Source organism: Platichthys flesus, chromosome 11 (genome assembly GCF_949316205.1).
Source record: "Platichthys flesus chromosome 11, fPlaFle2.1, whole genome shotgun sequence".
Lineage (NCBI taxonomy): Eukaryota > Metazoa > Chordata > Actinopteri > Pleuronectiformes > Pleuronectidae > Platichthys > Platichthys flesus.
Genome location: NC_084955.1, coordinates 5,017,364 through 5,029,957, shown reverse-complemented (window position 1 = coordinate 5,029,957; position 12,594 = coordinate 5,017,364). Strand labels below are relative to the sequence as shown.

General features: G+C 40.1%; 1 protein-coding gene across 1 annotated transcript in view; it reads left to right on the top strand.

The window, feature by feature from the left end:
* Positions 1-836: 836 nt before the first annotated feature.
* The window catches only part of LOC133965269 (zinc finger protein 236-like), a 50,752-nt gene continuing 38,994 nt past the window's right edge, over positions 837-12,594 (top strand). Inside the window, exons 1-6 of the mRNA XM_062399736.1 lie at positions 837-905; positions 3,267-3,406; positions 6,341-6,505; positions 6,620-6,798; positions 7,919-8,049; positions 9,062-9,234. Of these exons, the coding sequence (XP_062255720.1) occupies positions 854-905; positions 3,267-3,406; positions 6,341-6,505; positions 6,620-6,798; positions 7,919-8,049; positions 9,062-9,234 (840 nt within the window). The 5' untranslated portion in view covers positions 837-853. The remainder of the gene's footprint in view (positions 906-3,266; positions 3,407-6,340; positions 6,506-6,619; positions 6,799-7,918; positions 8,050-9,061; positions 9,235-12,594) is intronic.

Sequence of the window (12,594 nt, the reverse complement as noted above, 5' to 3'; positions counted from 1 at the left end):
AACCCCCCCATTTCTTTATTTTCACTATAGATACCTTGTACAGCTTATTTACTGATGTGCACGTTGCTGATTTAAATTGCCCTCTTATGCCTCTTTTGAAAAGTGTAGTTTAGAAAGATATATTCAGGAGTATACAGACCAGGTGATGAAGCACATTACGATAGTCCTCTCTTGTGGTAGATGTAGATGTGGTTGCATAATAAGGACACACTATGAACTGGTACCTGTATTGAGCATCCAACGAGCTAACATTACCATCATCACTAAGACTAGTGATGATGGTAATGAAGAGCATGAACTGTGGCCAAAAATCCTATCAAAATGAAAACATTGATATCAGTCGATAGTAGGGTTGCAAAGGGGCGGACATTTTCCGGTCAATTTCCGGAAACTTTCCATGGGAAGTTAGGCTCGGGAATTTTGAAAAATCGAAAATTACGCAAACATCATTCAAAACTCTATTTTAAAGATGTATCAGTTATTGAAGTTATTTATGCTAGTAAAGGCTGATTGAAATATATCTGTATTCATGCATGTTCCTGACTTTACCTTTTTTTTTGTAAGTATAGCATTTACAATGAATTCAGCCATATCATGAAATAACAAAAAAAAATGACATAAACGACATAGTGAGCACTGTGAAGGTAACTCCACACATGCACTGTTATTCATATGAACCACTGTTCTCTGTGAGTACCTGTAGCTGCATGTACAGCGGACCCGACGGTAGATGTCTCCCTACTCCGCGCAGCGGCGGCTCCTCGGGTGCGCTGTCTGCGCTGTGCACAAATGACCGAATCGCCATTTTGAAAAGCGAAGCGTTCACAGCACACCCGCCCCGACTACTGGAACTATGCCGCGGGGCCGGCCTCGCAAACTGAGAGTTAAAAGCAGCGACGGAACAGGTAACAAGTACCAAAACGCAAGGAATAAAAAATACAGACTGTGGGCTATCCAAATAGCCGGCTATTAATTTGTCAAACATCTCCGCCGCGCATATAATGACACTTGAGTGGAGTGTATATAGTCCCCGGATATAGTATTGCGGGTGGGCTTTGCTTTGTGCAGCGAAGGAGTGATTGAGGCGGAATGATATTAATAACATGTCGGTGCCTCCTCTTATTGGCTTCCAGTCTAAATTGGTGTCCGCGAGGGAAAGAGCTCCGCCGTCACTTGGCATCGGCTCGAGTGACCCGTTCACCACTAATGTGTGTTTATTGCTCATTTGTCGTTAGCTTGTTGTTGCTAACTAGCTCGCCTTTGCTACCGTTAGCCTCGCCGCTAGCTCTCCGTAATGTTGCTCGGCGGGGCTCCGGTCCCGGAGAGGCGGTGGATGGAGGCTGTCCAGCTGCCGAAGGAGCTGAGGCGTGTGTGTGTGTGTGCTCACAACAAACTGTCACCAAACAAACGTGACACAAACATGTGTTGACATGCGTCGCCGCGCTGGTTTCGCTTTGCTAGCGCAATGATGCTATCACCGGGATACAATGTTCACCTCGGTGACATGAGCTGCAGTTGGAGGAGCTAAACTTGAAGTTACGACTCCACCAAGCTGATGACAATATCATTAACACAAGGTCAAATCCCAGAGAAATGATTTCCCCTGGGATCCGTGTCATATAAACCAAGTCCATGCTGGTGTTAGTTACTGTCACAGGCAAAGATGGGTGTGTGAACTGTGGGACACACTTTTATCTGAAGTAATAGCAATGACTCCCCAACAGGTTTACTTGTAAACATCATGGGGAAATTATCTCAATCTCAATTTGACCCATCAGTATTAAATTGACTTATGTTGTTTATTTTCTGTAAGATGAAAGAGTGAAGATAAATGATAGAATAGAGTGTCACAGGGCTGAGAAATAATGTAAACTCTTGAAACTCTTCTTGAGGGGCAGAACAATGACAAACACCTGAGGTACAACAATAAAACCAACTGTTATAATACCTCCTCAGTGTACTTCCACAATGCAGAAGTAATGACAATTATATCGCAATAATAATAGTTATTGTCTTATTGCCCAGCCTTGTTTTTCCGTTAACCTTCAAGATGACAGCAAAACGTTCTTGCAAACCTACGTGATGAACACAAACCCCATTCTTCAAGGTTCGGCTGTTGAACACAGACCAATATATCATCATTATGTTACATTAAAGGTCGAATGTTTTAATTTTGTTCTGACAGATCAAATTAAAAGATGTTACATTACCTCACATAACTTTTTTTCACAAAATTAAATGTAAATTGATATTGGAAAATACATTATGGAAGTCTAATTTGATATTATTACTAAGGGCATAGCAAATCAATATATCAAACTAAATATTGTATTATCAATAGCAATATACAAAAAGTGCAATTTATGTTAATGCATTTATGAATTATTGTGCACGCTCAGGCAGGAGGTATGACACAATTGTTCTACTTCAGATTTGTAATTTATTTGCTGTTTATCAGGTGTTGGTCAGTCTCTTTTCACAAAGAAGAGTTAATACCACAACCTTTTCTCAGGAATAAAATAAGTCTTTAACTGTAAAGAAATGATAATTTAAAAATGTTCATGATCATTGTCAATATCGACTGATATTAATAATCTTATTTTGTTATAACTTTTGGCCATATCATCCAGTACTTCAGTACCATCATCACTAGTCTAAATGTTTAGCCTCATCAAGGCTGCTAAAACCTTTTTTCCTGATGATCTATTGCCCTTCTGTCCGTTCTGGGAGAGTGATCCCTCACATGTGGCTCTCTCTGAGGTTTTTACCCTGTTAAAAGGGTTTTTAGTAGTTTTTCCTTACTCTTGCTAAGGGTTAAGGACAGACGATGTCACACCATGTGAAATCCCTATAAGACAAATTGTGATTTGTAAATATGGGCTATACAAGAACATTTTGATTGATTGATTGATTGATAGTCTTGATTGCTAGCACGTTGGACTTCTATTGTTAACCTCTTTCCATTTAAACTGGAAACTATGAACTTCCAAGAAATACAGAATACATAAAAAGTATATATGAAGCAAAAAAAGATACTCGATACAGGTACCAGGTCATAGTGTATCCTTATTATGTAACCACATCAACATCTACCACAAGAGAGGACTATTGTAATGATGTAGTGTATAAAAACACTGTTCAGATGAAAACATCTGGTGCTAAATTTGTGTTTATGTCACTGAACACAGCATCGGTGCAGTTGGAGATGCTCGCTGTCTTATTTACTTCAAACTACTTGAAATGTGCTCCATTGTGTTTCTTTTCAGATGCGGATCCCAGTGAAAATAAACCGGAAAGCTACAGTGATGGAGAGCTCAAGGACAAGAAGTGCTCAATATGCTGTCATGTCGTCACCACTGACAGCCAGCTGCAGAAGCATCTCCGTGAGCATGAGAGCAACGATAAGGTAAATGAGGATAACGGGTTGCCATGACAAGAAAGTGTAGACTATTGTTCAAAGATAAAATCAGCAGAGCATATTTGTTCTCTCTCACCGTGCTATTTGTAAAGTAGCTACCCCGTAGAACCTCACTGTTATTATTAGGTTGAAAACAGCTGCACTGGAGATTTTAACGCATTATATAGTGCTTTGACAATGTAGTATTGCAGTATTTATTGAGCATAATGGCATTGATGCTAACTTTTCAAAGTTTTGGCTCTTCGACCTTCAGTTGGTTTTAAAAATGCAAATATTTGATGTGCCTGGTTACCAGAGAGTTTAATGATATGTTCTCAAACATCCCGGCACCTCAGGGCAGAGCTGAGCAGCTCAGAGATGTGATGGTGGTGTGAGGTGACAGTATTTCACGCCCTTTCTGCATTAGTGGGCTTCATTTGTGAGGTTGTTGACCTGTTATAAGATTGCCCTCACAAAGTACAACAAAAAGTCAACACTTCTAGGAGCAGAATAAACTTTCTGTCCATCGTGGTCAAAGCTGTTAGGGATCCCAGCCTGTAGCTGTTCCAGAGCTAGTGGCTTACTGTCAAAGCTGGAGATGTCCTTGATTTTTCAGCTCAGATATTTTTCACAATGTGGAATTTTAAATCTGCTGCAGAAGCTGTTATTTATTTGACAGGCTCAGCACAGGTGTAGAGGTAGTCTTCCACTCAGATGCACACAGGTGCACATTTCTCCTGTATGTTCTTCACTGCACATCTTGAGTAATTAACTCATCCTTATATGCATGATTACATTAGAGACGAACAATAATTGCCACATTTAATGTAACCAGGGTGATTACTTATATTGAAAAAATGTAAACGAGTTGATTGAATAAAGTGCTGCCAAAGAAGACCTGATGTAGGGATGTTAAAGTCGTGTCACGTGTATGTCTGCAAAGCAAAGGAGAACAGAAGCGCATGTTCTCTGCTCCTGTCCTTTGATAAGTAGAAACTGTTGTGGAACTGTAATGGGCACAATGTGATGAATGGAAAATCAATTTGTGAGTTTTGTTAACTCTTTATAGGATTAATTACAATATGTGAGTTATGTGAGCGGGTCTTGGTGTTAATACAGTAGACCCGATTTGTTGCATTGTGGCATCGCTGCATTGTTTCTCCTGTTCTGTAGAGATGTCTCAGCAGAACTCAACACTGTAATTTTGCCAATAGTGGTGGCCAGTAACTGTCTGAAATAGCACAGTAATCTCAGCTGCAGTCTGTTGCAGTTATCACTCTCCAGTTATAGTGCAGATTAGATTCAGCTGCTGTTTGTATGAGATTCCATTCCCTACATTTTATCCTCCATGGGGAAATCCTAAAATACACATTGCTCTGTCTCAAAAACCTTTAAGGGGATTTCAAATATTTTTCAACCTGGGCCATATGTTCATAAATGTGGGGTCGTAAATAAATCCTAAAGAGAAGTCTCTCTTGCAACCGCTCATTGTTCCTCCTCGGATGGGGCGTCTCTCTCTTTCTCCTTGCTCGCTCTTCTTCTGAAAACTCCGGATCAAACCCAGACCCAGAATAACATTTAGAGCCCTATATTGATTAGGATAAGCACTTTAAAGCTGCTTTCAGACATGCATTGAACTCTAGAGAACTCACTCTGGAGTTTATTCAGAGGAAGTGTATGTGTGAATGCAAATGTCCAAGTCAGAACCTGCAGAGTTTCTGCAGCCTCTCTCCGCCTGTCCCCCTTGTATAAAGTACACAAGAAAAAAGAAGACAATCATCGCATGAAAAAGCTGTGCTATACACTTAGGAGACCCTAACAAAGATGATAAGACAGTGTGTGGTGTCATGTGTTGCAAACAAAACATTTGATATCCGCAGCGATTTAAAGCATTATATCCTACTTCTGCCTGCAGCACCATCCCTCGCCTTTGGTGTTATGAAAGAGTTTGAGCAGTGAATCTCCCACTGCATGTGTGAAAGGCACAACTCCAGAGAAAGTACCAGTAATATCACTCAATAATATTGACAATTATCACTGTAAATGTCACATTATTATTTCTGTCAAATTTAAAGACATAACTTTGCTCCTGAGTGAAGGTTGAGTTTTTAAAGGAGCAAAGAATGACAATCACTTGATAAACACCTAGACATTTTACAAGTCTGAGGTAGATCAATTATGTGTTAAAGCTCTTCTTTGTATTATTTTGACATATATTAGATTGTGATAACTGGAGCTGTTTTATTGCCCAGCCCAAACACATACCCTCACATGCTGTCTTGCTGTGTCTCTGTTTAACTCAACTGTAGGTGCTATAGTTTGCTATCCAGTATGTTAGAGAATGTTATTTCCCTGGTACCTAGTATCCTCTCTTGACCAACTTCTTTGGCATGGAAAGAGGACAGTGAGACCCTGCCTGCCTCACCTCATTTGCAGTTGCACCTTTAGTCGTGGACTGTTTCCATTTCAGGGCCACTGTCTTCACTTCCACTGGCACTTTCTCCAGGCTGAAGAGCAAGAGCCTCGGGGGCTGCCACTCTGAGTCAGACTCACCAGTGTCAGTGTGGTGCTCACGACCATCTCAGCTACTCTGAAATTCAGCTCCCCCAATAGAAAAAGTTTTTTAATATCTAAGCAGTTTCTGCCTAATTTTTTTAATATTGTATTGCAAATTTCTGTAGCGCTGCTTTTTTCTGTCTTTCTGTTTGTCTTTCTCTGTCACTTCCCACTGCAGCGAATTTCATTGCTTGAGCCCGACACTGATTGAGGTGCAGTAGAGACTTCTTCTAGTTAGTGTGTCTACACTGTCTCAGTCGGTCTCCAACAGAATTATGAGTTTGCAGCACAAAGGACTGCAATGCGGAGAGAAATGTGATATCTTTAAAACCTCCATCAGTCACTATTCATTCAAGTTCCTCTAAGATCTCTTCTCTCCCCTTGCAGCCCCATCGATGTGACCATTGCCCACAGACATTTAACGTGGAGTTCAACCTCATCCTCCACAAGTCCACACACTCCACCTCCGACTTCACCTGCCCAGTTTGCAAGAAAAGGTTCTCACGCATCGCCAGCCTCAAATCTCATATCATGCTGCACGAGAAGGAGGAGGTTAGTCACCCCATCAGTCCACCATCAAGCCAACATGTTTTATTGCTGTTTATTAACAAAAAACTCCTTGATGTGCTTTATCTCCTCTTTTCATTGCTGTGACAACCCCTGCAGAATTTGATCTGTGTAGAGTGTGGAGATGAGTTTGTCCTCCAGAGTCAGCTCTCCATGCACCTGGAGGAGCACCGCAAGGAGCTGTCGGGGATCAAGGTCTACACCTGCAAGACCTGTGACAAGGAGTTCAAGACGTCTGCGCACCTTAAGGAGCACATGAGGAGTCATGCCAAGATGAGGTCAGATGGGGCTTGAGACACTGATTTATCCAATTTGACCAAGTCAAGCGGAAAACTGCTCTGATTTATTTGAAAGATTGAGTCCAGCAGCTGTTAAAAGGAACGATGAGGGTCTTGTTCAAGGCAATATACAGTCTAAAGTCTACCACTACACTGTGATATGTTTGGAATGTAGCTGCCTGCGATACCTTATGAGTATTTTACATTAAATGCCAAATAAGTTACATTGTGATCTGATCTGCATTATGACCGTCAAGGTACTTGAAAGTCTTTAAGAGGGGTTTGCAGCTTGGTGAGGCAAAGCTGAGAACATTTTGTAACAGGTTACAGAATTAGACTGGTGATGAAGGATTTAGATGCTTACAAGTGCATATCTGCATCATGGAGGTTTGACTAATTTACTACAATCCTCCATGATGGAATTGTTTCTGTGAGTCATTTTGACGGAAGAAAAATACAACTAGTGGTGGTCAGGGATGAACTTCCATCCGATTGCAGTCATATTTGCGTTTTAAAAGCTTGTATTGGCCTCCTGTGGACACGCAAATACCCTGGAATAAAATGTAGACTTAAGAGAGACCTTTTTCATTCCCATGACGTGAATCCACATTGCAGGTCGTTTTTCAGTAGCACCAGCTTGTAAATGCTCAAATAAGTGATTTGTCCTTAAAGTCCTTAAAAAGAGTAATGAGATCACATCATTTTATTTAGTTTAAAAACACTTTATATAGTGAAGTTCTAATTTCTTCTTTTCATGCCAAAAGAGGAATGTTTAGTTTCATACTTAACTTTCAGTCATTTTTAGTTAAAATGCCATACCAAAATGTGAAGTTGTTCTGTTGTAACTTGCTTTTGTGATGACTAATGTAGCACAGTCTGTAGTTTAAATTGGTTTTACTTGACTTAAATGTGTCATGTGACAACAAACTGCCTTCTAAACAAAAGTGTCTAAAAGTACTATTCTTAACACTTTGTGCTGTCACAACGTCAGAGGTTCTGATTCATGGGAAAACCACAGGCGTTAAATATTCTGCCAATGATCAAAATTATCTGTGATCCTCTGTCAATTCATATTATATTAAACTATTTTGACATGTTTTTGTGTTTCCTCCTTCCTCAGGCCGCTCTCTTCTAGTTCAAGGAACTACAAGAAAAACATTGATCGTAGTGGGTTCACAAACAGCTGCCATCACTGCGGAAAGGCTTTCAAAAAGCCCAGCCAGCTCGTCAGACACATACGAATACACACAGGTGAGGGATTGAAGCACTGAACAGAGTCAGGCTGGTTAGGTGGTAATGAGTGGGGACTCAACCTATAATCCATGTAGGTTATGGGTGCAGCATGAGACATTTTGTGGGTATGTGGGCAGTGCTGCCACAAAACTGAGACTTTGCTTCTTGATTCCAGTTTTTTTAATGGCCCCTAAACTGGACTCAAGGCAGCGTTATACAACTGTCTCTTGTTTGTCTTTCAAAACTTACTCTGATTAGGTTTTCTTCATTCTTCTGACTCCACCATCAGCTCCAACTCCCCGAGTAGTTTGTTGTGTTCACCATCCATTTCTCAGTCCATCGCTCATCTTTCATGCAGCGACACTGCGTGGGTAGAATTGAAATATGGTGCTTAAATCCTGTTAATCATGTGTTTCTCTGCAGTCATTCGGGCCGCCTGAGTTCAGCCAACGTAGCCAGTAGCATCCACCCACATGGTGTTTACACATCATCCATATCTCCATTATCTTTCTTTGCCGGCCAACCGGCTGGATGAGTAATAGTGGATGGAGCTGATTCCTCTTTGCTTTGAATCTCAAAATGCTCTTTAGCCGATGAAGAGGCTACACAACACACAATCTCACACACACGATCAAGTCTATATTCAGACCTAGAATAATACTAGTGATGGCCTTATGTTGGTGCCGTGGTGACAGATTTGCGTAGTTTACTGATAGACATTTTCTAAGGTTGAATTACAATAAAACAGATTTCCTGAATTTGTTTAGAATTATAAGATGGTCACAACACAGTGTCGTGCGTTTTCTTCTGGCTCTATGGAGTAAAAAGTTTCAAAATATCACATTTTATTGATACAGTAAAAAAGCTGCATACATTTAAGCATAATAGTTTCCTAAAAAAATAATTCACAATAATGCCGATTTACCACACCTGGAACCAGCCTCAGAAGCTGTGTCAAAAAGTGTGATGTTGACAGACTTCCACACCTCCTTAGAGCATGTTTTAAACCCAACCTTCCCCTTCTCCTCAGGTGAGAGGCCCTATAAGTGCTCACACTGCAGCAAGGCTTTCAACCAGAAGGTGGTGCTGCAGACTCACATGGTGAGACACACTGGAGAGAAACCTCACCTCTGCATGTTCTGCCCCGCATCCTTCTCCCAGAAGGGGAACCTGCACTCCCACGTTCACAGAGTTCACTCTGAGGTAAGAGCACAGAAGTGCACATTCAAATACTGAGATTTTTCCATCCTCAGAAGGAAATGTCTATGTTTGTTGGGATGCCATCTGTGATTGTTGTGCTGGGTACCATAGCAATAAAATCAGCCACCAAAAACAAACAGCTGTTTTGCAACAGTGTGAAAAGTTTACTTTGGATAATGAGGAATTAAGTTGCTTCCAAGCGCACATCCAATTTGCAAGTCAAATAGTGTCCATCACTGACTGAAACAGAAAGTACGACTGGTCCACGACTTAAATACTCAATATCTTCAGATTTTAACAATTAAACATTAACCTAATGATTTGTTATCCATGCTATGACACTAGACAGAATATAGCATATTCTATCTCAGTCGTTTTAATTCCATATAGCTTTTATTATCTAAACAGTACTGAGGGGCATTGATCACATCTACATTTAATTTATACTGCCTTCGTTGAATCGGGATTAATCAGTTTCATTTATTTTAGGAATTCCTTAAGATACCTGTAGGAGACTTTGGGTCAAGGGAACTACACAGAATTAATCAACGCTATATCACTTGATTGATTTAAGTTATTATACAAGTAGTTAAAAAATAACATAAATTATTAAAACTAATATCACTAATAAATTAAATGTAATTCACCATATTTATATTTTTAAGATTAGTTTATTTAAATACAGAGTTGATGCAGTGTCTGTCTCAGTTGAATGTGACACTAGAAGCATAATACATCAATAATCAGCGACATAAAACAAACATTTTGTAGACTTTATTGTTGTGCCATTTTTATGTCTCTTGAAAAGCTTTCCTATCCGCAGTGCAGCTTGCAAATGACACTAGTATGCCATAGGTATATGAATACTCTCTATGTTGCAGTGATAGAACCGAAACATCTGTTGGGACAGGATTGGCTGTTTTTACCGTCTTCAGAAAACGCAGTGTTTACTTAGGAGGTGCTGTGTGAGGTCCTGGGAGATGTGTGCGCCTAGAAATTTGAAGGAACACGCCCTCTATACCGCCTCCCCTGATGTGTAACAGAGCAGGTTCATCAATCTTGTTTCCTGAAGTTAATTATCATCTACTTTGTTTTGGAGATGACAAGTGCCAGGTAGTTAGTGGTACACCACCCTGTCAATATGCAGACTCATATTGTGTATTGTCCATTGTGTATCAGTCCAATCACGGTGGTGTCATCCGCAAACTTCTTAATGTTGTTTGCGCTGTAAGTTGGTATACATTCTTGGGCGTAGAGGGAAAAAGGAAGGGGATTGGTGGTTGCTGCTGGCTGAGAGTTTGTTGTTTGGTTGTGAAGTTATTCCAGATCAACAGGAGACAAAGAAATGTAAAGCTAAAAGGTCTTAAAGGGATAGTTGGTCGAAAAATGGAAATTCCCTCATTACCTACTCACCACTATGCCGTTGGAGACGTCTGTAAAGTGCTTGAGTCTCAGGTAAACAGTGTTGCATACATTTTTCAAATGTAATAAAACAACTGAAAAAAATAATAAATGCCTCCATCGAGATTGGTACATTGTCTCAAGTTATTAGTTAATTTGTAATCCTTCATCATGCACATGCAATATCAAATACTTTCCATACTGATTACCAGGCTTTCGTAATTCACTATCATTTATTTTGCTCTGGTTGATGTGCCTCTTTTTGTGAACTTCCTTCTCTCACACTCTAAACTTCTAGCCCTCCTCCCTACAGCTTGCTACACTTAATAGAGCAGGACGACTTGCCATATTGTTTGTCTGTTGGAAAGGGAACCAGGTGAATTTGCCACTCTTTGTTCCTCAGTTGGCTCCTCTCCTTTTGTTAGCACTTTAAAGCAGCCTTCCTGATTTATTCGTCCTGATTTAGCCTGGACTTGGTCTCTAATGGTGTTCTGTCACCGAGGTCACTTGGTTTCTGTGCCAAACTATGGTTGAGGTCGGAAGAATTGCCCACATCAAAGTACTGTCTAGTAGGAACCTAAATGTTCACATTGATAGATAATGAATTCTCCTGTGTGTGGATGGCCATTTGTAGGGTTTGTTAACAAAGTTGCTTCATGACTACTTTTACTAATGTGTCTACAGTCTGGACTGGCTCAGCTTCCTAGCAGCCTGATTGTAAAGCAACACACAGGAGGTGTAATGGGACCCCCATCATACACCACAACATCATGTGCTTTTGCATTTCAGCACAAAATTACTTAATGCAGATAAGATGCTTTGTGCTTGCACACCAAATTTTGTTCAGTACAGGTGCCAATAGAGAAAACATTTTTGGGTAGCTGCCACTGTTTTATCTATTGCTTCTGAAAATTGGATGTTAAAAACATCTAAAATTGCCATCATTGTGTTGCCTATGTCTGTACCACGTTAGCATTGTCAGTGCCCATCACTGGCATCAGCTCATAGCATCCCTGACCCATTGTGCAGCCATTGAGAGACTTGTTAGCGAAAATCAGTGACCTTGTCTAACACATTATTAAGTGGTAAATACTGAACCCCAGTCAGGCCACTGCATGTACCTATCCTTTGTGATATCATTATAATGTTATTTATCCACCCAGCTAAAACGTGTACAATCTGATACAACAATCAAATCATTCTTTCATGGAATTCATAATGTTCAGCTGTAGTTGTTTTAGAGATCTGCTGATTCAAATTGTCACTTTGGAGCGTGGAATTTGTAGTGCATTTGAGCTGTATTGTGTTACACTTACCAGTGTTTCTATTATTTCCTTTACCTCATTTATGTCAGTGAGCAAGGCTTAATAACCGACCTCTCTGTTATTAGCTTTAGCCAAGTGTACCTGAGAAATTGACAACTGAGTACATCTGTAGCGATTGTATTTTTTCAGCATTTACTAAAGCTATATGCTGAGATACATTATTCTAGGAAGTAAATTCTACAATAAGAGATGGAGCACATTTCTTTGGCAGAGAAACTGCCTGCCATCTTGGCTTGGCTGCTGTAGATGTGCAGGATCAGACAGACAACATGAATAGTTTACTCCCAATCCTATTAAAGATAGGAAGCTGAAAGTAGCAGGTAGAATTTCCCTTGCTCAGATATTCATAGCAGACCTTTGTTATTTTTAGTTTTTTTCTTGCTAAGCAGGTTCAAAGTAGTTGACCTCAGGTGACATTAATCCTTTAGCTTTGTTCATGTTAACAAGTATAAACAAAAAGCAAAATCCCTTGAACTAGGATGATGATTTCTGAAAACACACAAACTGGTTCTTTGATTTAATTATTTAACCTGAGTGCGGCAAACAACTCTAAATATATTAATGTGAATGTAGAAATCAATAGGTCAATTTTTCACCATCAACAAGAAATGTCAGTGAGGCAATGTCAACCAAAACA